Genomic DNA, 25,021 nt, shown 5'->3' on the forward strand with positions numbered 1-25,021 from the left:
AAAGAATTTATGTTGATGAATTATTTCAGAAAATTGTAAAAACAGAAATACCAAAATATAAAGCTATTGAAAACCCAGTTCTATTATTAAAAGAACCATCAGAAAAATTAGTTTCATCGAATTTTCAAATAAGAGAATCTAAAATCAATAGCCCTTTAAGTTTATCCAAGTTAAAGATTAAAGAAGAAAATTCTGAAATAAAAGAATTAACAAAAAAGGTCGAAAAATTAAATGAAACCCTAAACATTAAATTATGACAATAAATAAAGAAAAAATATATGTAACTTATCAAGACAAGAAACAAGAGCTCTTTGAAAGAGAAAATCGGTTGAATTATTTACAGTTTTCTGAAATAAATCAAAGAGCATTTGGAGTTCTAAAAATAATCTATGACAAATTAAAAAGAGAAGTTGAAGAGTTAGAAAAATTAATAGAATCTTTAGAAAATAGTGATGAATCGATGATAGAATTTGCAGAAATTCTAAGATAAATAATGAAGTATACAAAGATTGAAAGACCAGAAAACAAAATAAAAAGAAAAAGGACGAAAAAATTAAAAAGTAAAATAAAAGAGTATAAAAGGGAATTAAATAATCTTCAGTTCGAAATTAATGACCTTATAATAAAAAGGATAGAAATAAAAACAAATATAAACAAGTTGGAGCTAAACTTAAAAAATATATAAATGCCTAAAATACCATATTATAACATAAAAGAATTAAAGCTGTTGAAAGAAAAAATGGAGGATGAAGTTGAAAAATTAAAAAGATATTTAGAGACAACAGAAAGTGTAGAAATAAAAGAAGTTTTTGAGGATTTGAAAAATTATATTAAAGAAAAAGACAAACAGATAAAAGATTTTATATACAATAATCCATGCAAAAAAGAATATTATAAACTAAAACAAGATTGAAAAACTATAAAAATGAAATCAGAATTAGTAATAGTAATAGTCAATACTTTTGATTATGAAAATTGCAAATTATAAAGTACCACCAACTTAATCTATACAAATTATAAACTTATTCAAAGCAAAATACGAAGAATTAATAGAAAGAAAAAGAAATTACACTCTAAAAATTAGAATTAATAGAAAGAAAAAGAAATTACACTCTAAAAATTGGTATCAGAATCAAGTTAACGATTAAGGATAACACTTTCTTTTTAAGTAACACTTTTAATGACACGCTTTTTCAGCCACAAAAAGACAAAAATCTGTACAGACAAATCTGTACACTAGATGGCCCCTAATTTTTTTCACGATGGTCCATCTGGAAAGTAGAATATATATGGTTTGATGAGGATAGATTAATTAGACTATAGACACAAGCGTATGGGATGTGATGCAGAAAATGGAAATTTGTGCCAATAATATAAGTTGTCATGTGGTTAACACTTAACATGCATGTTTATTACTTTTTCTAGGGAAAAAAAAACATGGTGGTGGTATGTTAGTGCTACTGCATGCAAAAATAATATTCCTTATATCAGAAATAGGGGGCTAAATGACAACGTTTTATAGAGCTGGACATTTCATTATTTGAAGAGACTACATAAAGCCTTCAAACACAATTAACTATTGGTTGTTAACAATTGAAGGCCCAATGCACTTTTTAAAACAATTCTAATACATTTTTATGGGCCCAAAATTCAACACAAACTTCTCCTATTTATGAAATAAACCCCTCGTTTGGGGAAATAAATAATTTTCCCATAAACCCATAAACAAGTTTCCTAGTAACAAAGTAGGAAAATTTTTGCCACGCCATTAAAATTTGTACTTCGTGTTGACAATAAAAATGTAACAACACACAGGTGCATCAATCTCCTCATTTGAACCGGTGCAGGCTATAACTCACCACATCTCTAATCTATGTAAAAGGAAAACTAGCTTTCCCCCAAAATTTATTTAAACGTTACTACACACCACCATTTGTGAGTATCTTTAATTTGTGATTAAAAAAGGAAGACACGATTAAATGTCTTTTACCAATGACCTCATAGATTGCTTATCTCACGTATTCATCATCAATAATTCATCATTAGGCTACGTGGTTTACAAGCTTCTTGTGGGTGCGTTTTCGGAGAAAAATAGGATATAATCCAGGACTTCTTTGTATAATTAGCTTGTGATTAACGCATGAATCAAGTTTGTTTAGGTGTGATTCTATTTGTGATGAGTTTCACTAATAATGTGATGAATTTCACTAATTAATGGACTCTGAACACTATGAAAATATAACTCTTTAAATTGAAGCTAACAAGAATTAATTAATACCCAAAAAAAAAAATTGAAGCTAACAAGTAACAAGTATAACAACCCTTCTTAATTTTGATATTAGATTTATAGTAGATTTTTTAATTATGTGTAAAATTTGGTGTATTTTTTTCTCATATGAAAATCATAAATTTGACCTTCTAACTTTTTTTTAAATTTTTAAAACACAAAATTGACCTTTCAATTTGTGAACTTATATAAATCTAACCCTCTAATTTATAAATTTTAATTTTTTAAAATTTTTAAATCATAAACCGACTCTCTGATTTATGAACTTACACAAATTTAATCTTCTGATTTATAAATTTTTTTTAAAATTTTTTAAAATACAGATCAAATCCTTCAATTTGTGATTACCTCCATATTAAATTAAAATACACTACTTCTTCATAACAAAAAATATACAATAATTTCATATAAAACAAAATCAGCTATAACAATGCCTCAAGTTAAAAAAATTAAATTGAAGCCAAAATGTTAAATATTTTTCTTCTTCTTTTTCAACTTCTGAACTTCCGAACCTTTCTTCTCCCTTATATATATGATAATGTGAAGTAATATATCATGTATGCAACTATACAAGAAGACAAAAAAGATGTATTGTTTTTGAAAAAGAAAATAGAAAAAGGGTAATACAATTTTTTTATTAATTTTATTTTTATCACTTATATTATGTTTAAAAAATTGAAACTAAAGAACTGAAGAACTAAAAATAGATGGCATAGTAATGCATACACTTGTTAAAACTACTCAAACTAGTAAATCAGAAGAAACAAAATTAAGGAGATATATTGCTTAGATTTGTAGTTTTATTAACATTAATTTTATTACATTTATTTTTAGAAATAGAGATAGTAAAATATACAGGCTGCTATACAAGTTGTCTCAGTCCAAAACAAAAACACGCGCACACACTCTTTAGAATGGAGCGTCAAACGCACGCGCCTCACACAACAGTTGCGTTTTTCAAAACACGGTCACTATGTCAAACTCTTTCTCTTCTTCCTCAAACAAAACGCAAACTGTCAAGTTTCAAGCCATATTCGAAACAAATTACGATTCTGAAAAAACATTCCAACTCCTCGCGAAGAGTAGAAGAAATCAAGAACAAAAGATACAAATCTCCATAAAAAATCAGCAGAAAAAAGGAAGAAACATTATTCAAGGTAACGTACTGTTTTACTGTTCTTCAAGATTTTTTACATTTTTGTTTCTGATTTCGAATTTGAAGCACTATATCGTCAGTATTTCTCGCTCTGTTTCTTCTAGGTTCTTCTAGGTTTTACTGTTCTTCTTGTTTTAGATCTCATATTACCGTTCTGATGAAAGTGTTCTTCATTTACGCTATCTTACATACTTCTAGTGAATGCTTTAACGTGTGTTTTGGTACATATTTTGTGCATGTTTACATGTTTTTTAAGCAGGTTTGTGCATGTTTACATGAAAGACTCTTCCTCTTCTAACTGATTTTTGGGTGTATATGGCCGATTGTTGGGTGTATATCTCAGACTTGGCATGCAACTGTTGCTTCTAGTGGCATTTTGAACTTAAATATATTTCTGAACTCATATAATAAAAAAATATAGTGGTGTATGGGACTGATATATATATATATATATATATATATATATATATATATATATATATATATATATATATATATATATGTATGTATGTATATTATGAGTTTTGAAGTCTAACTGGTACTGTTCTAATTGTGCTTGACCTTGTAGTGTTATTTTATACATGTTTGAGTGAATTGAATATGATTTTTAACTGATTTAATTAAATGCTTATGGGATTGGGTCTGGGTGTATGTGGCTGATATTTGGGTGTATCTGACTGATATATGGGTGTATTTTTTATATATTGACAGCATCTCTTTTTCATTGCAGTAAAAATGGCAAGCAAAAACCAAGGTGAAAAAAATGTAAGCACAAATATATGTCTTAGATAAAATCAATTTTTCATAATATAAATATATCTTTTTCTAATAACTCTAATTTTGCTTTGTTTACAGCAAATCAAAGTCTTGAAGTGTGCAACCCATTTGTTGAGTGAAAAATTTGGAAATATGAGCGAGGAAAAGAAAGCAATTGTTCGAAATTTAGGTTTTGGTAGACTGATGCACATCCCGCCGCTAAGGGTGCATCACAAATTATTAAAGGAGTTGGCTAACGCCTTTAAATTGGGGAAAAATACACTCGAAACCGGCTACGGTTAGTTTAGAGTTAAACCCAGCACAATAGGGGCTGCGCTTGGCCTCAACGCATCAGGTAACTCATTATAGAAAACCTCTATACTTCCATTCTTCATAATATCTTATTCTGCTATCATATAATCAAGAAACAAACATAGGTATATATGAATCATATTGGGGTGTATATGAGTGATGTTTGAGTCTATTTCAAGTGATTTTCAGTTTAAGTTGTTTTCTTTTTTGTAGGAGATCTATTTCCTCAGAAAGTCAGTTATAAGGAACTTTCTGAAGAGAACAAATAGATTTTTAGAAGATTCCAGGGGAAGACTCTAAAAAATTTGACGGATGAGATGATGAGTATTGGTGTTGGAAATGAACAGGATCGGCTCATGTTCAAAAGGATTTTCATGCTCTATATACAGATGGCGTTCCTGTTGCCAACCACAATAAACAAAATCTCCCCTATGCACCTAGCACCAATTTTTAAGATGGACAAAATAAAGGAGGGCAACTGGGGAGCCCATGTTCTGAATTTCATCATCAAAGGCATAACTGATTACAATCTAAAAAAGAAAAAGTCAATCGACGGCTGCCTATTTGCCCTGATGATAGTCTACTTCCATCTATCAAAAAACAAAGACAAGAAAGGAGAAGAAAGACCTCCACAATCCTGGATTGCCAACTGGAATAGAGAGCAGTTGGTTGAAAGGATGAGAGCAGAAATGAATGAACATATGGTAAGTAAAAAGAATACGTGGATGCTATTAACTAACATTTCTACTATTTCAGGGAATTGTAAAGATGGCCGAAACAAAAGAGAAATTGAAACAAATGAAGAAAAGAAAGAAAAAAAACAAAAAAAAAACAAAAAAAGGAAGGCAAGTTCATCATCATCATTTGAGAGTGAAACATCTGAAGCTGAAGTCTATTCTTCCTCTGAGTTTGAGACTGAAGAAGACTCAGAGGAACCAAAAAGGAAACAACCCACCCGAACAGCCAAAAAGTAAGTAACATACTTGGGTGTATTTTGTCACTTTTATGGTGTATTTTGTCACTTTTACTCTTTTAGTGTGTTTTTTAATAATGATTATTTGCCTCCCAGAATTAAATCCAAAAAAGGAAGAAGAATCAGGAGGATTCCGATTCAGAAACTGAATCAAATGATGAGTAATGTTCTGAAATTATCATCGCTTTCTTTTCTGTTTATTCTCAAAATTTCATGTATTAACAGAGCGTTTCTTATTAACTTTCAGAAGCGAAGAATCATCACCAGTAGAAAAACAAAAAACAAAGAAAAAAATTCAGACTAGAGCTAAAAAGTAAGCACTGCTTTGGATAGTGTTTTCTGATCAATTTTATTTTGTCTTTCTGAGTTATACTTTTTTTTCCCAAGACGCAATCCAAAAATAGCAAACTCATTGTTGAGGATTCATCTCCTGAACAAACTCAATCCTATCATGGGTAGGATACTTTGTAAATCTATATTACCATTTATCATCAAAATTATATTTGTTAACATGTTGTTTTATGCATGTACTGTCAGATCTGAAATTGGAACTGAAGAATTAGAAGAATTCTTGAGGGAATCTAAAAAGAAGAAAAACAATGAAAAATCTGCTGCACAGGGGTTTGTTATGTTTGGGGTGTATATTACCGATTTTAAGGTGTTTTCGTTGCTAATAATTGTTTCTGGTTTCCCAGGGAGAAGGAAGCTGACCTGCGATCGACAGAAGGTCACTATGACTCATCCGAGACGTAAGAACCTTTATTTGATAAAATCTTGTTATCCTGATTTAACCGTATGGTATTTTAACTAAATGATATCTATTCTATGTTTAGAATACCGGACGTAAACTTAGGAAGTGATGATTCTTTGTCTCAAGGACACATGGATGAAAGCAGCATAAACAAATCGGCAGAGAGCATGTAATTTCTCTTTCTAATACCGGTTGCTTTTATCTTTTATTACCTTCTGCTTCTAATTCTGTATATATTTTTTTTAGAAAAAAAACCCTTTAATGTTTTATTCAAGAAAAAAAAAGGCAGAAAAAAAGCAAAAACTGCAACTACGTAAGTTCTCAAAAAATAAAGCCTGTGTTTCTTTTGAATGCTTCGGGTGTATTTCTGACTTTCTTTGGGTGTATTTCAGGTTGAGTCTAGTAGAAGAGTCAGCCAATGAGCTAGCTGAAGAGAACATGATGGTTATGCGGGTAGAGACACAGTCACAAACTGAAGCGCTTTCAATGTGAGTTTTTCAAGAAAATTTCAACCTTATAACCATTTTATTTTCACAGGTTTTGTTAATCTTTTATTTTTGTCTTGTTTAGAGTTCCGATTCAAGTTTATCTACCACTGTCCCAGACAACCCCTGTGCCAGAAATTAAACCAACCCCTGCAAAGTCTTCAAGTGAAAAAATTAATGAAGAAACTAGAAAAAGGTAAAGAATAATCTTGGGGTGTATTTGTTTATTGTTTGGGTGTATATTGTCCTTGTTGGGGTGTATATCTTCACAATTATTCTGTAACTAGTCTTTTTTATAATATGATTCGTTTTATGTAACCCTGAAACACTCCAGAACCACTGCTAAAAACTGAAGAAAGCACACCTACGCTTCCACCAGCTCCATCTAAAATGTAAGTTCAGCAGAGTAAAATTCGGTTTTCAATATCATTCATCTATTCTTATTCTTATAGTACGTTATATGTCATCACGCAGTAATCCAGCCCCAGAAGATGCTATTGCACTGATGATGATGGCACGGACAGCATCGTATATTCCTAAAGAAGGTCCGATGCCATCATTCAGCCTCGGCTTGACTGATTCAAGCCAAGAAGAAGCAGCAACGCGAGAGGGTGCAACAACGCAAGAGGGGGAGAGAGTGAAAACTCCTGAAATGCCAAAACTAATAGAACAATTAGGGGAGTTAGTGGAAAAAATTGCAGGCAGTGGGGTGAAAACAGAAGCTAAAAGTCTACAAATTCAAAAGCAAAGTGGCGAAGAAAGTTTTGAAAAATTTGAAACTCTTGCGAGGACAAATGAAATGACGGCTGAAATGAAAGAGAAATGTTACATCTGGGCCACACGTGTGAAAACATACGCAGATGGAGCCACTAATGAGTATGACGCCATGTGCACACTCAATGCCCAAGATCGATACATTTTGTCAAAAATTCACTTCGCATCTCTCAAAGCTGATACACATATAGAAGCTGAGGTAATATTAGAATAACATTAATGATTTTATCATGAAAAGTAACTGCAATGTTGATTGATGTAAATTGATTTGGGCTTTTATTTCTAGATTGTCTCTGCCATGTGCCTCATCCTTAACCAGCAAAACATTAAAAGGTTTCAAGAAGAAATATACTGTCTCCCACCTAATGCTGTGGTAAGTTGTACTTCAACGAATCTTGGGTGTATTTTTTGTATTCATTTGGGTGTATTTTCTATATTCATTTGGGTGTATTTTTCGTATTCATTTGGGTGTATTTTCTGTATTCATTGGGAGTTTCATAATTGTTGCAGAACATGGCCATTGAAAATCATCCAAAGGAGAAATTCTTACAGCCTAAAACTAATAAGCCATTCAGGGTGGAAGACTACCCAATGTTTATTCCCTTCTTGGACCTTAAAAAATTAGCATCACATCCATATGTAAGTTTTCGTTTCTAAAACTTCTTATTACCATTCTTTACTTATGTGCCAAATAAACTAAAACACGGTTCAATGTGGACATGCTTCAGAATTTTGCACCTGTTTGCTATTCAAACCATTGGTGGTTATGGGTGGCTGATGCAAGAAAGAGAAAATTTTATATACTCGACCCATATCACAAGACATGTCCATCCGATGACAGAATGAACATAAATAAATTCATTATAAGTTGGTTCTGTGTTTTGTATTTTAATATTGGGTGTATTTCTGTTCAATATAAGGTGTAAATTTGTGCTGCTTTGGGGGTATTCCTTTATTAAAGTTATTCATATATTACTGATTTGTTTTGTGTTTTAAGGGATATGTAATTTCAAGAATGAGAGTATATGCTGGGGGCACCTCTGAAGAAAAAGGATAAGGAAATTCATCCACTATACATTAACATCTCAGGCCAAAAGACAAGGTATAAATCTTTCACTCTGAAAATTAAATTTTCCTATATGTAATTTGCTAATTTATTTCTTGTTTTTTAGCTATGATTGTGCTCTTTATGTAATGAAGTGGCTTGAGATAATTTAGTCCGAAAATGTTAAAAGGGGGAAGTATGAGTGGGACAATTGGACTCAGGTAATTGTGTTTAAAACTAAACTATATAACTCTGTATTACTTTACTAAATTAACATAGTTGATTAAAAAGAATATTCTTTTAAACTGCAGGACGAGGTGGACCACTATAGATCGTAGAATATGCTTCTCGGATTCTATTCAATGAAATGAATCAAGACAAAGCTGAAGCCATTAGGGGAAGTGATGCAATAAGACTGTGCAAGCCATCCTCGTTGTTATTGAGTCCATATTTTCAGATAGATTCTAATGATATTGACACTGATTAATCTAACTGTTATGTAGTCTTGTAACAAATTGAACACATGCTGTAAAAATTTGCCAATTATAATCCATTTAATTGTAAATTTTTTTCCATAATTAAACTCTCTCTGCTATATTCAAAAGGTCTGAATTACAGGTACTAAAATATGAAGGAAAACATCAAACCAGATATACACCCATAACATAAAATTTTACACCCAAGGAAAGTTGAATATACACCAAAACCTCTATCCCCTGATGCTTTATCCCTAAAATCCTAAACCCCTAAACCCTAAATTCCTAAATTCCTAAACTCTAAACCCTAAACCCTAAACCCTAAAATCATAAACCCCTAAATCCTAAACCCTAAAACCCTAAACCCTTAAACCCTAAACCCTAAAACTATAAACCCCTAAACCCTAAACCCTAAACCTTAAAACCCTAAACCCTAAACCCTAAAATCATAAACCCTAAATACTAAAACCTAAAACCCTAAACCCCTAAACCTTAAACCCTAAACCTTAAATCCTAAAACTCTAAATCCCTAAACCCTAAACCCTAAACACTAAACCACCCAACCTACTATACACCCAAAACATCGAATTTTACACCCAGAACATCAAATTTTACACCCAAGGAAAGTTAAATATATACCCAAACTTCTATCCCATGATGCTTTATCCCTAAAACCCTAAACCCTAAAACCCTAAACCCTAAACCCTAAAACCATAAAACCCTAAACCCTAACCCTTAAAACCATAAACCCTAAACCATAAACCCTAAACCCTAAAACCCTAAACCCTAAAATCCTAAATTATAAAAACTAAACCCTAACCCTAAACCATAAACCTTAAACCATAAAAAATAAAAAAAAATAATAATTTATAACATAAACAGCAGCATCTGAAATATATATGTAAAATGTCAAACAGAAGAAAATTCAGAAATACACCCAAAAAACTATGCTTTACACCCATATTCTGTAACTATACACCCAAAAAACTATCCCCTGCTTCTGGTTCCCTGAACTGATAATTCATAACACGTCCTCGATATTGGCTGGAATTTGGACGCACCACTGATGAGCATCAAAGAGGTTTAACTGGAAATAATAAACTCACATATTAGCAAAATTATTAACAAGAAAATTAAACTCAATCACCACATGTTTAAAGAACATCACTTTTACCTCATTTAGAGCTTTCGTTTTCTTCTTCTTTGAGGCATTTGCAATCTGTTTGTCCAACTTTGAACCTAACCTATTTTTTGGACGTCCTCTTGTTCGAACCCTTAGAGGGCTTTGAAGCTCGTTAACGGATTCCAAGTTGGCATCTTCGTGAGATAACGAACATGTCCCATTCCTTTTGGCTTTCAGTTCTTCCATCTCAACCATGACGTTATCATACGCACGGTGCAGAATGGCAGTCAGCTCCTCCAATTTTGATACAAATTCGCAAATATTTTGCGAACGAAACACCAATTTGTCAAACCTCTTGCTTCTTGGCTCCAACAGTGGCTCGTCGTGGCTGCTCTTGATGTGTGTGTGTTGCCTCTTTACCTTCTTGCTCAATCGTTCCAGTATATATCTCGGTGACACTTGGGTTACTCGTTCAAAGCTTAACACACTTAGTGCGTGACGTCACAATATGCCTCTTGACTCGAATAATAAGCATTGGCATTTCACTTGGGCTGCTACTGAGTCGTAAGTAACCACAAACTTGTTGAATATTGAGCTGGAAACTTGTTCTCTAACTTTGTATACTGAATAGCCTAGAGCGGAGTTCGTTAATCTTGTGATGCAATTTGCCTTTCCTCTGAATTGTGCTTGGACTTCTCTAAACTTTTAGTGAGTGTACACATGTTAAAACTGAGCTTCAATAGAGGATTTTGTTGCACACAGTATGACCGTATGAAAATCTACAGCATTCGATGCTCTCTCTGCTTGCTCCCTGCTTCCGAGACAATTATCGTATTGTTTAACAAATTGAATAAGCGAGCTGTTCCGTGTAATAAACTTGTTAAAAAATGAATGCATGCTCTCACTCCTTTGTGTGCTTCTCATCCCTACCCAGAAGTGGTGATCTAGATAAATTGGAACCCATATATGACGGTCTTCGTAAAGATCTGCATAATACACCCAAATAAGGCTATATTACACCCAAAAAAATACAATTTACACCTCTGTTGCAGATTTTAAACAATATTATCTGAAAGCCACTTGTTGTCCACAAGACCATACTTCAGCAGAAAATCATTCCAATTCCTATCAAATGAGTCTTTAGTATGATAGTTCCAAACAACTTAGCTCATTTCTTGTTCAATTTCTGCGTGTCCCTTGTACCCATTTAATTTGCTTGGAATCTTCTTCATGATGTGCCAAATACACCAACGGTGAATTGTTGTTGGCATACAAGCCTCTATAGCCCTTTTCATTGATGCGCATTGATCGGTGAGGATCCCTTTCGGAGCATTTCCTCCCATGAAATGAAGCCAAAATTGAAATAACCATTTGAATGATTCAATTTCTTCATTTTTCATCAAAGAGCATCCAAGAAGTGTTGACTGACCGTGGTGATTCACCCCAACAAAAGAACCACAAACCAAATTATACCTGAAACAAATTACGATAGTACAGAATGAAAAATCATTACGTACACCCAAAAATATCCAATATACACCTCTACAGCAGATTCATAAAATAACATTAATTTAGCATCATAAACAAGAACAGCATATTACCTGTTGGTATTGTAGGTGGTGTCAAATGAAATAACATCTCCGAAATACTCAAAGGCAGCTCTGCTTCTTGCATCGGCCCAAAAGGCTAGCTTAATCAATTGATCATCCTCGAGTTCGAGCTCGAAAAAGAAATTCTGATTCTTCTCTTTCATTCTTAAATATTTCCCGAATTCTTTTGCATCTTCTTGTTCCGAAAAATTCCACACTTCTCTCGTGATGTAATTCCTCACATCTTTTTCAATAAAATTTAACTCGCGGTGACCCCAGCTGCTGCAACAAATGATTCGTAAGTTTTGTTTGGTCTGATACCAGCTTTCTCGTTATTCTCTATTGTACGACGAACAGACATGCTTAGTTTCCTGTGCTATTTGAGCATCTCTGCTTTAGTTGGACAGCAAGGGTGTGAATGATGCAGCACGACCTTCGAAATGATCCAAGCACCAACATCCTTCAATGTGTGTATATAAATTCTTGCAGGACAATTTAAACCAGCCGTGGGATTTGTCTTCTCGGTCGGATATATTTGAGATTTCCATTTTTCCTCTCTGCTACATGTAATCAATTGATTCTTAATCTCGTTTTCCTTCTTATTTATGCTCCGAACTCTTGTAGAAAAACCTGCAGCCTTGGCATAGTCCTTGTAAAATTTTGCAGCATCTTCAAGGGTGTTAAAAGTCATTCCAACATTGAGAACAAACTGGTCATCAACAACACAGAGGGGCTGCAAAATACACCATGTTAAAAACAAGGATATACTATAGAGTTTCTGCACGTCATAAAAAAATTAACAATTCAACTAAAATACACCCAAGAATTTCTGATCTACACCCGAACGACAACAACTCAACTAAAATAACAAGAAAATCCATAAAATATAAATACACCCAAACTTTCCCTAAAATACACCCAAAAAGTTCTGATTTACACTCGAACGTCTGATATAAAATGCAGAAAATTAATCAAAACTAGTACATTAGATCCAATTCACAGATTATGTTCATGCATTAATTTCACAGTCAATGTTCATAGATTATTCAGCTAGAAAATCATAAATGACTAACTGCATCAAATTCAGATTCAATAATTAACTGAAACTAAATCACACCTCAGGAACTTCGTTCAATTCAAATTCAAAATCAACTTCTCACTGGTTTAGCTGACAATCTGAAGTTGAATCATCCATTATCTTCAAAACGAGTTCAAAGCTTGATTTCAGAAACCATGAAAATCGGAAAAAAAATGAAGCAAGAATACAGACAGAGAAACTCACGTAAATGACGAAGAAGAAACCAGTGTTACGCACGTAAAACAATGAATAAGAAGGCAAAGAGAGAACGCACGAAAGAGATCAAACAAATTTGGCAAGAAACTCGAAAAAGAAAACGAAATCTTTTGAAAATTGGAAGTTATATATTCGCCCGTTAATTGATTTGGATTGATTTAAAAGTCTGTTATATAGCGCATGAAAGGTACGTAACATAAGCAGCGCGTTTAGCAGGTTCGTTCTCTTCAGAACTTGTAAAACTTGTAAGCGCAAAATACTTGTATGTAGAAATTATTCGTAAAATATATTATAACTAGCATTTAACAAGTAAGAAAGAAATCAAAAAGAAAAAAAAAGTTCACAAAAACAAAAGGTTAGTATATTTTCTCTTAATGTTTTTAAATTATTAATTTAATTTAAATTTTAAATGTTATAATTTAATTATTGTTTTTATTTTTTAGAAATATATATTTATAAAAAATTTTATTAAATAATTCATATCAATAGTATAAGTAAAATATATATATATATATATATATATATATATATTTATAATAAATTTTTTGTTAATTGTCTTCTGATTTATATTAAGAAGAAGATTGTCAAAAATTTTGACACAGATTTAGTTATCAATGAATTTTATGATATGGCAAATGTCGTGTATCACCTAAGGTGCGTTTGAATCTCTTGAATGCTTCATTTGTTTGTTTGGCAACTTTTTATCATTTGAACAAAGAAGTGATTCTACTCTTCAACCCACATTTAAGAGAAGCTACAAATTCTTGCTTTTTCATTCACTTTTTCACGTTAGACTGAAAAAAATTTTTGTGTACCAATTGTGTCCTTCATTATTTATATATTTGTTATTTGTTTTATAATGTTTTTTCTCCAATACTGTCTCATGCATATTATTATTTTTTATAAAATTCTTATTATTTTTTGTTTATATGAACTTTTTAATTGTTACTGTTATTTTTTTTGTATAGAATATTTTTTTTGCTTTGTATTATAATTCTATTAATCCTATTAGAGTAAAGAATACTGAGAATACTAAAAAAATTAAAATTTATTTAGATATCTAAAATAAAATTATAGGATAACATAAAATAATTATTTAAATTTATGTCTCTTTTTATAATTTTTCATCTAAAAGTGATTTTAAATAATGTAATCCAAACAATATTTAGTTTACTATAATCCATTTTGAATGAGAATTATCAAAGATAAATCATGTTAATACCAACTCACTTTTAATCAAAATCAATTTTGCAAACTTAATTTTATACAATCTTCTGTTTACAAACCGTAATCCAAAGACACACTTAATTGTACAAAAAATCGTTAGTAAAAGATACACACTTTTTTTGTAATGCATTTTAGATTATATAATTTTTATATAGATCTTGGCATCTTACTTTATATTATGCATATTTTTGTCCTCATACTAATTTGTCTGGATCTACCCCAAAGTCCAGTAAAAAAAATACATGCATACATACCATTTTTTTCTTCCGTGATTTCTTCAACACACAAATTTTTGTTGAAAAGTACAAAAAATTATTGATATAGCACACAAAATTTTGCACATAACACAGACTTATTGATATAATATACAGATTTTTATATATAGCACACAAATTTTTATATATAATACAAAAAATTTTACACATAGCACACAAATTTTGCTACGAATGTATTTTGTTTGTTAGGTGAGTCAATATTTTGAAAATATAATCCTTCAAAAATTTGTATTACACATCAAAATTTCTATGCTATGTACAAAGATTTTTGTCTTGTACATCCAAATTTATGTATTATGTATATTTTATTAGTTGGATATCAATGTTTTGGCCATGTGGTTCTTCAAAAATATTTATGTTGTATACTAAAATTTGTGTGCTGTGCATTAAAATTAATGTGTTTTGCATCAAAATTTTTGTATTCTAATCTTAATATTTATTGGAGAAGAAAAAGATAAAAACGAGGACAATGATAATGATAATAAAAAAGAATGAGAAAGAGAAAAAAAAAGAAGAAATTAAACAACAACATTAAAAAAATAATAATAACTATGGTGGTGGTAGCGATGACAATGATAATAATAAAAGAAGAAGAAGAAGTGTCGGTATGTATAAGAAAGAGAAGAAGCATGCCAGCTTAATTAAAAATTTGATTCAAAAAATATTTAAACACCTAGTATTTTTCATAATAATAAACAAAATCTAAGCTAGAAAATGAATATTATCTAATTTCTATTATAATAATACCACACCGATTTCTATTGATTTTTTTTATAGAAATATGACAATTATATAAGAATATTGTTTAAAAAATGACATTATTGAAAACGGTTTAATAGACAATAAAATTATAAGATTCATACAACACTGAAAACCACTATTTTGCTAAATTAAGCAAAGACATTCTTATAACCAATTTTCTTATGCATCTAAATTTTAATACAAGGGGGAAAAATATTCAAGTGACCACACTTTTCTGGTGATGAAAAGTTTAGGATACAGAAATAAATTAAGTCGATACCTTATTTTGATAAAAAAAATAATACAGTATGTAGTAAAATTTGGAAATGAATTAAACAACAATTGGTTGATCATTGTGTCTAATTTTCTCCAGAGAGAGATGGAGTTTGGACCAATTGGCATGCCATGTGAAAAATAATAGTGCTCCAGTTTGACAAATCAGCCCACAAATCAACCCTATCCATAAACCCTGTTTCACATAATAGATTCAAACAACATAAATTTCAAAAAAAAAAAAATTGATAATGATTCAACAGCAATAAAAATCAAATTAACATCAACCTCCTCCAAAATTTAAATAACAATAAATTCGATATTGTAAAGTATGTTTGATTTTTTTTCTGTTTTTATTTTTAGTATTTTTTATTTTTTATAAAAAAAAATACATAGAAGATAAAAATAGAAAAAAATTATTGTTTTTTCTTTTTCTCATAAAATTTTAAAATAAAAATATCAAAAATAAAAATAAAAATACAAGCCAAACACATCTTTATATCTTATAAAATATAATATTAAATATTTTTGTAAATATAACCTAACTTTTCGACCTGGATTAATATCATTTAAATAAATAGAGGATGAATTTAAATGATTTTTTCTAAAACTAAGGAAAATACAGTGTAATTACTAATTTGCTCTTGAAGTAATGAATAACAAACACAAGTAAAAAATCAATATGTGCTTATTTTTCAAAACTTACCTTGAATTGCAAATTGGTCTTGAATCCAAGGAGACATGATATTGGTAAACCAATGAGATAAAAAGTTGCAAGGTTTACATATGCAGCCAAGTGCTGCCTACCACATCCTCTAATCACCCCTGCTTGTATATATGTTGTCAAATTGATCAATTCTCCCAATAAATAATTGGCGAACACTTAAATTGTTTTTATATGAATTTGATAGTTGATAATTATTAGATATTTTGACAAATTTGATTAAATTATTATTTAATAATTCTCAACTATCAACTTCACATAGACACGTGCATTTAACTTTCTATCTTAATAATTTCTAAACTTTGAAATGAATTGTTATTAAGAATCAAATTTAAAGACAAAAGAAAAAAAATCAAAGAAACTAAACCTGATAAGACACCTTGGACAGCATCTAGTAATATAGATATTGCAAGTAAGGGTGTTATTGAAGCAAACTCCTCCTTTATTTTAGAACTGCTACTGAACATTTGAATCCATATATTATGACCAAACACAAGTGCCAAAACAAAGCACAAACCAAGCAGAACTGAGAGAGTGAGAGTCACTCTCATCGCGCGATTCGCCCGGTCCGGGTGGCCGGCTCCCAGTTCGTTCGAAACTCGGGTGCTGTCATCAAGCTAAGGTTTTTCAATAATTGAAAAAAAATTAATAAGATCTAAAACATAAGAATATGTTCAATTAACTAACCTTGCAGCAACACTAAGACCATAAGTGATCATGTATGCAATGAATTCTGTATTGGCACTGCAGATTTTTGTTTTAAAGATTAATTAAAGAGAATTAATTCTATAAAAAGTGAAATTAATTAATTTGAAAATGAAAATCTAAACTATTAGAACCATCCATACCATATTGCAATCAAGGAAGTGGTTATTTCTGAATCAGGCATTATTCCAGCTAAGAAAACCAAGATTTCAAAAGCCCAATACTCCAAACTTGAATAACAAGAAAATATAATTAATGAGATTCATAAATATAATACTCTATCATTAACTTGCAACAATATTCTCTCAATTTGACTTGCAAATACTGTTGATTCTAGAAGTTATATTCATCCACGTATAAATTTTTAAATTAGTCCATACCGATTTTTCTAACAAAAAAAGATTTGGTCCCATATTTTCTAATATACAAAAGGAAACTATTTAATTTTGGGGTTTACTACTACTAATTTAGATTTTAAGAGATGCAAAAGTGAAAAGGTAGAGTTTGTTAGTGTCTCATACCATACCATTGCTGCAGAGGGCAGAGCAAGTTTAAGGCTAGGCAATACATAATGAAAAGATTGAGTAGAAAACCCTTCCCATGTCAACTTGAAGTTCTTTCCATACATAACATACAAAGCCAACAAAACAATAACTATCCATAGTGAAATTGAAGCTGAAATAGGTGCACCAACAAAACCCAAACCTGTCTTCTCAACTAATGCATACGCAATGCCAATGTGGATCAACAATGGGATAGTTGAGAGAATAACCAATGGTGTCACAACAGATTGTGTTTGGAGAAACCTAAGAATGTTTTGCAAGAATCCATATGCAAACAAACCTGGAAAAAAGAACTTCATGTAAAGTGCTGCTGCTATGTCTTGGGATTGGTGAAGTAGTACTAAGATATGTTGTGTGTAGAACCAAATTATGGATATGATGATGGAGAAAACAAAGGATATGATGCATGAAGATTGTAGATAAATTTCCAGCATTTGGTATTCTTTTGCACCAAATCCTTGCCCACATAGTGTTTCTAGTGCCCCACTCAAACCAACCTAAGAAAAGAACATGAAAAACAATATTAGAGTTTAATGTCACATTCAACATAGGGTGTGTTACTAATAATTTTAGCTGTGTATTTAACATGAATGTTGATACTTTACCATCAAACAACATGAAGGTTTCATGTAGAATGTTTGTGATAATGGGCCATATGTAGGTCTCATGTAGGCTCCTACCACTTCTAACTAAAACAAAATGGTCAGTTCGATTCAGTTAACTAAAAATTAATTATCAGATCAGTTCAGTTCAAAATAAAAATTCTTTGACAATAAATCAATCAAAAACTAAAAAAATGATTACTCAGTTGAATCGATATAATTTTTATATTAATCAATTTAAAATAATAAATTATAAAAAAATTATATATTATATATAAATATATTATTTTAATTATATGTTATTCAATCCTAGTTGAATTTTAATGGGATCTTTGAAAACTTTTAACTCCACCAGTACAATAACCGGTTTGACCTTCAGAACCTTAGACACACTCTGTGTGAGCAATTGTGCTAGTAATCTATTGTGTATTAGATCTTAACTCAAATGATAGATTAAATAGTTGTTCAAAAAGAAAAATTCTCGTATGTTAAGCAAGTCACTGTTCTTACTCTCGTTTGATCCACTAGTTTCATATTATATTAGCTTCTGTTTTCTACTTTTCTTAACCATTCATTTTTTTTAAGCAATGTTTAGTCATGATTATTATATAACAAATTGACACTCACAAGTACGACCAATGACTATTTCATATTCTCACAACTCTCTAAACAAAATTAGAGAATTCTTCTCCAACGTAAACTAGCTAAAAAACCACCAATTCTCAATAGTGTGTATCTTCAGGGGCCAAAACGACCATTATATTATACTGTCAACAAGAATCTATCACATAAAAACAATAGAGAAAATATTTGTACCCTCAGTTTTTGTTCACTATATTAAATAAATGAGCCAATTAAAAAAAATCCAATATATAATAAAATGAAATAGAAATTAACTAAAGCAGGTAAGATAAGAAAGAGTTGTGTGAATTATTACCATGAGAGAGACACCAGGGAGTATTCATAGTAGTTAATAAAAATTAAAAATGAAAATAAAAATAAATAAACAAGTAAAATAAAATAAAATAAAATAGATAAGAGAAGATAAGTTTTTTAAATCAAAAGGTTTTGAAATTTAAATTTTGAATTTGAAAATTAAATTTTGGATTTTGAATTTTAAATTTTAAATTTTGAAAAGGTTTGATTTTTAAAATTTTAAATTTAAATTTTGAAATTTGAATTTTGAATTTTGGAATTTAAATATTGAAATTTGAAATTTGATTTTCTTTTTTTTTTTTTGAATTAAGATAAGATAAGATTTTGAAAAAAATATGATTTTTAAAAAAGATTTGAATTTTGAAATTTAAAACTAAGATAAGATAAGATAAAAATTTTAAAATAAAAATCTGAAATTTTATTTTATTTTATTATTATTTTTTTTTCAAAAAAAATCAATTTAAAAGTAAATATTTACAATAACCAATAATAAGGCACACGTTTGCAATTCCCCGACAACGGTGCCATTTTGACGATCGGATTTCTATCGGTAAAGAAATTTAAAAATATAATCGCGTTATAAGTATAGTTTCTAAACCAACAGAGAATCCTTTCGTACAAAAGTTTTGGTTGTCACTTAAGCAAACCCAATAAAATTGATAACCGAGTATTTAAACCTCGGATCGTCTTCTCAAGGAATTGCAGGGAAGTATGCTTTATTACTGGCTATGGAAAAAGTAGAATTTTTGGGTTTTAAATAAGGAACAAGTAAATTAAATGACAGGAAAAATAAATTAATAATAATAAAATCTCTTGGCAAGGTATAAGAATTGGAAATCCTATTCTAGTTATCCTTATCAGGTGTGATAAGAATTGTTTATTGCTCCCACTTAGTTAACCTTTACTAAATAAAGGAAAGTCAAGTGGACTAATTAATTTGATCCTCAAGTCCTAGTCAACTCCTGTGGAAAGACTAGCTTTAGAGCGATTCAAATCAATCAGCAATCCCAATTTCAATCAACTGCTGAGTTTGATAACTCAAGTGTCACCAATTACTCAACCAAAGCCAAAAGGGAAGAAAATCTATTTGAATGAAAATAATTTGGATAAATCGAAAACATTCATAACATAAATAAAATAAAGCAAAATCAAATCTAGAATACCTCAAATTATATTAAAGAGAATATTCAAATCTAAACATAAAGAATTCATAAACTATTGAGAAAATAAATAAAAGGAACATTGAACCTGATATGAAGAAGATGAAATGCTAATCCTAATAGAAATCCTAATTCTAAACCTAAGAGAGAGGAGAGAGCCTCTCTCTCTAAAAACTACATCTAAATTATGAAAAGTGAATAATGGAAGACACGATTATGAATGAATGGATTCTCCCACTTTATAGCCTCTAATCTGTGTTTGCTGGGTCGAAAACTGGGTCGAAAACAGCCTAGAAATCGCTGGAGAAGAAATCTGCCACGCTGATTTTTGTCACTGCGATGTGTCCGCGTGAATCACGCGTCCGCGTCACCTAGCGTTAGGGCAACTATGGCATATTATATATCAAATTGAAGCCCCGAACGTCAGCTTTCCAACGCAACTGGAATCGCGTCGTTTGGACCTCTATAGCTCAAGTTATGACCGTTTGAGTGCGAAGAGGTCAGGCTAGACAGCTTAGCAATTTCTTCAACTTCTTGTATTCCTTCCATTTTTGCATGCTTCCTTTCCATCCTCCAAGCCATTCCTGCCCTGTAATCTCTGAAAACACTTAACACACATATCAAGGCATCGAATGGTATAAAGGAAGAATTAATATTAATAAAATTAAGGTCAAAGAAGCATGTTTTCAATCATAGCACAAAATCAAGAAGGAAAATATAAAACATGCAATTAGTATGAATAAGTGGGTAAAGAATTGATAAAAACCACTCAATTGAGTACAAGATAAACCATAAAATAGTGATTTATCAGAGTCATCCATCCTTGATCCAGACCTGTTATGGCCAGGACCTTTTCTTCCTCCGAGATTGACGGGTTCTGTAGTATCTCCTGGATGAGGCTTCTATTGTTGCCCCCTGGTTTGGTGCTGGCTAGTTTTGAGAGTGCATCAGCTCGAGCATTATGTTCCCGAGGTATGTGGCAGACCTCAAATTCCCCGAGTTGTCTGAGCTGTTCCCTGGTTTTGTCCAAGTACTTTTTCATGGTGGGGTCCTTGGCTTGGTAGCTTCCTGCTATTTGTGAGGTAACTACTTGGGAGTCACTGAAGATGATAAGTTTTTGAGCTCCGACCTCCTTAGCCAGCTTCAAACCAGTTAGTAATGCCTCATATTCGGCTTGGTTGTTTGAAGCAGGGAACCCGAATTTGAGGGAGAGTTCGATTTGGGTTCCCTGATCGCTTTCTATTATCACACCTGTGCCACTTCCAGTTTTATTTGAGGAGTCGTCAACGTAGAGATTTCATTCTGTGGGAATTTCTGGGGTGTCAGTGAATTTTGCAATGAAGTCGGCCTGATACTGTGATTTGATGGTGGTTCGAGCTTCATATTGGAGGTCGAATTCGGACAACTCGACTGCCCACTGTAAGATTCTTCTTGCTAAATCTGTTTTCTGCAAAATGCCTTTTATGGGCTGGTTGGTCCGAACCTTGATGATGTGGGCTTGGAAATATGGGCAAAGTCGTCTAGACGTTAGTATGAGAGCATAGGCGAATTTTTCTATTTTTTGGTAGTTCAATTTGGACCCTTGTAGTACTTTGCTGATGAAGTATATAGGTTGTTATCCACTTTCGTCTTCTCTTACTAGTGCTAAGGCTACTGCCCGATTTTCTACTGCGAGGTACAATACAAGTGGTTCTCCTTCCCGTGGCCGAGTTAGAATATGTGGTTGTCCCAGGAACCTTTTAAAATTCTGGAAAGCTTGTTCGCACTTCGTTGTCCATTTGAACTTCTTTCCCTTCCTTAGAGTGGCGTAGAACGGGAGAGATCTTATTGCCGATCCGGCTAGAAATCTGGACAAGGCTGCCAATCTTCCGTTTAGTTGTTGTACCTCTTTGACACAGGTCGGACTCTTCATGTCGAGTATAGCCCGGCATTTATCCGGATTTGCCTCGATTTCTCTTTGTGTGAGCATAAAACCTAAGAATTTGCCAGCTTCTACTACGAAGGTGCATTTTGCAGGGTTAAGTCGCATGCCATGCCTTCTTATAGTGTCGAATACTTGGGTGAGGTCGGGCAGTAATGACTTCTCACTTTGTGTCTTTACTAACATGTCGTCCACGTATACTTCCATGACTTTCCCGATGTAGTTTGCGAAGACTTTATTCATTAATCTTTGATAAGTGGCTCCTGCATTTTTGAGTCCGAATGGCATGACGATGTAGCAGTAATTTGCTTTTGGGGTTAAGAATGAATTTTTTTCTTGATCAGGTGGGTACATTGGGATTTAATTGTATCCCGAATAGGCGTCCATAAACGAGAGGTATTTGTATCCAGAGGAGGCATCCACCAGAGCGTCGATACTTGGGAGTGGATAAGGATCTTTTGGGCAAGCTTTGTTGAGATTGGTGTAGTCGGTGCACATCCGCCACTTCCCATTTGATTTTTTCACCAAGACGACGTTAGCTAGCCATAGTAGGTACTTGACCTCTCTTATGAATCCTGCCTCTAGTAGAGCTTGTACCTGTTCTTCCACAGCCTGGGAACGTTCTGGTCCGAGCTTTCTACGTCTCTGCTGTACTGGCCGAGATCCTGGGTAAACTGCCAACTTGTGGCACATTAACTTGGGGTCTATGCCCGACATGTCTGCAGCCTTCCATGCGAAGAGTTCGACATTGTCTCTTAAGAACTGTATGAGGAACTCCTTTACGTCTCCTTTTAGGATTGTGATAATATTGGTTGTTTTATCTTGAGTATCTCCGATTTGAACTTTTTCTGTCTTGCCTTCCGGTTGTGGTCGAAGTTCTTCCCGCCCTCGAACTCTCCCGAGTTCAATGGTATGGATTTCTTCTCCTTTGCCTCAGAGGTTCAGACTTTCATTGTAACAACGGCGCGCTGTCTTTTGGTCTGCTCTTACCGTAGCGATCCTTTCTATGGTTGGAAACTTCATGTACAGATGTGGAGTCGAGACTACTGTGCCCAGCTGATTCAGCATTATCCGACCTATCAGGGCATTGTAGGCTGTACTCACGTCGACCACGATATAGTCTATGTTGAGTGTCCTTGACCAGTTTCTTTTTACAAAGTTTGTGTACAATGAGATGTATCCAAGTGGTTGGATTGGAGTGTCTCCCAGCCTGAATAGGCTGTTCGGATATGCTCTGAGTTCTTTTTCCTCTAGGCCGAGTTTGTCGAAGGCAGTCTTAAACAGTATGTCAGCCGAGCTTCCCTGGTCCTCCAGTGTGCGGTGGAGATTAGCGTTGGCCAATATGATAGTAATGACCATGGGATCGTCCTGTCCCGAGATGACGCCAGCTGCGTCCTCTTTGGTGAAGGTGATAGTGGAGAGGTCGGGTGCTCCTTCTCCTCCCTCGACATGATATACTTCTTTCAGATGTTTTTTACGAGATGATTTGGAGATTTCTCCTCCCGCAAATCCTTCGTGTATCATGTGGACATGTCTCTCTGGGGTACGAGATGGTCGTTCAGTTCGTCCAGAGAGGGGTGTAATTGTGGTATTTCTTGATCTTTTCTCCATGCTGATCTTCTTTTTTCTTGGATTCTTTATCCTTATCTTGGGAGGAGTAGGAGAATCCGGACTTTGAGGTCTCTCCTAGTCGGGAGTTTTTCTCCATGTTGATGTACTTTTCTGGTCGTTCTTGCACTTCATTTAGAGATGTGGGATATTTTTTCGATATGGAGTGACTAAAAGGTCCCTCTCGCAAGCCATTGATGAAGCCCATAATGGCTGCTTCTGTTGGTAGATTTTGTATGCCCAGACATGATTTGTTGAATCTTTCCATGTAACTGCGAAGACTTTTCTGATCTCCTTGCTTGATTCCTAACAAGCTTGGGGCGTGTTTAGTTTTGTCCTTCTGGATGGAGAATCTGGCTAGAAACTTCTTGGCCAAGTCATCAAAGCTTGAGATGGACCCAGGGGGCAGATTGTCGAACCATTTAATTGTTGTTTTCGTCAAGGTAGTCGGGAAGGCTTTGCATCGAATTGCATCTGAGGCATCGGTGAGATATATTCTACTTCTGAAATTACTGAGATGATGGATGGGATCTGACGTGCCATCGTATGGAATCATGTCAGGGGGTTTAAATTCTTTTGGGATTTTAGCCTTCATGATCTCTTTGGTGAATGGGTCCTGGTCATTGTGGGGGCTATCTTCGTAGCTGGATCGAGTAGTTTTTGCCTTGAGATCGGCCTCAAGCTTTAGGAGCTTGTCTTCTAATTCTCGGTGTCGTCTAGCTTCCCGTCGTAGGTTTCTCCCGGCTTTCCGTTGATATTCGACCTCTTTTTCGAGTTGTTTTAGGCGATCTTGCAGTGCCTCCATGGCTCCTGTGCTTGGCGAATTCTTGTCTTTGTTAGGCTGAGAAGTATCGTCTGGTGTGGTGTCCGCGTTCTTATGCGGTGTTCTGTTTTCCAGATCAGAATTGTGGTCATTGTCAAGGTTGTCTGTCATAATGATGGGATGACTTCCAGGTTCCCCGGCAACGGTGCCAATGTTCCAAGGGTTACCTGAAACTGTAGGTCGATCTCGGATGAGATCTTCTGTGCTGGTTGGAGATGACGTGTCCGACGTGTTGGACTGGCAGTGCTGCTGATCTTTCGTCACCAGAGGGTGGTGATACCTGCAAGGGACTCCGATGCCTAAGTTAGCAAGGGTATTAAACAGGTTTTTAGTAGAATCAGAGTATGAGTTATACCTGGGTGCTCCAGTATATTTATAATGTTGTAGAGTGATCTTTCCCTGGAGATAAGATAGTTATCTTATCTTATCTTTGAGTAGAGTT

General features: G+C 33.1%; 1 protein-coding gene across 1 annotated transcript; it reads right to left on the minus strand.

Annotated features, from left to right (window-relative positions):
* Window positions 1–11,986: 11,986 nt before the first annotated feature.
* LOC130945604 (protein DETOXIFICATION 18-like) lies at window positions 11,987–24,690 on the minus strand. The gene is made up of 12 exons (XM_057874313.1): window positions 24,293–24,690; window positions 23,139–23,242; window positions 22,746–22,936; window positions 18,135–18,218; window positions 17,488–18,026; window positions 17,110–17,196; window positions 16,949–17,005; window positions 16,629–16,867; window positions 16,244–16,362; window positions 15,605–15,733; window positions 12,358–12,460; window positions 11,987–12,066 (listed from the first exon to the last, which is right to left on the minus strand). Exons 1-12 carry the CDS (start codon window positions 24,688–24,690, stop codon window positions 11,987–11,989), a joined length of 2,130 nt encoding a protein of 709 aa, XP_057730296.1.
* Between the last annotated feature and the right edge of the window lie 331 nt (window positions 24,691–25,021).

This window comes from Arachis stenosperma, chromosome 8 (genome assembly GCF_014773155.1).
Source record: "Arachis stenosperma cultivar V10309 chromosome 8, arast.V10309.gnm1.PFL2, whole genome shotgun sequence".
Classification (NCBI taxonomy): Eukaryota; Viridiplantae; Streptophyta; class Magnoliopsida; order Fabales; family Fabaceae; genus Arachis; species Arachis stenosperma.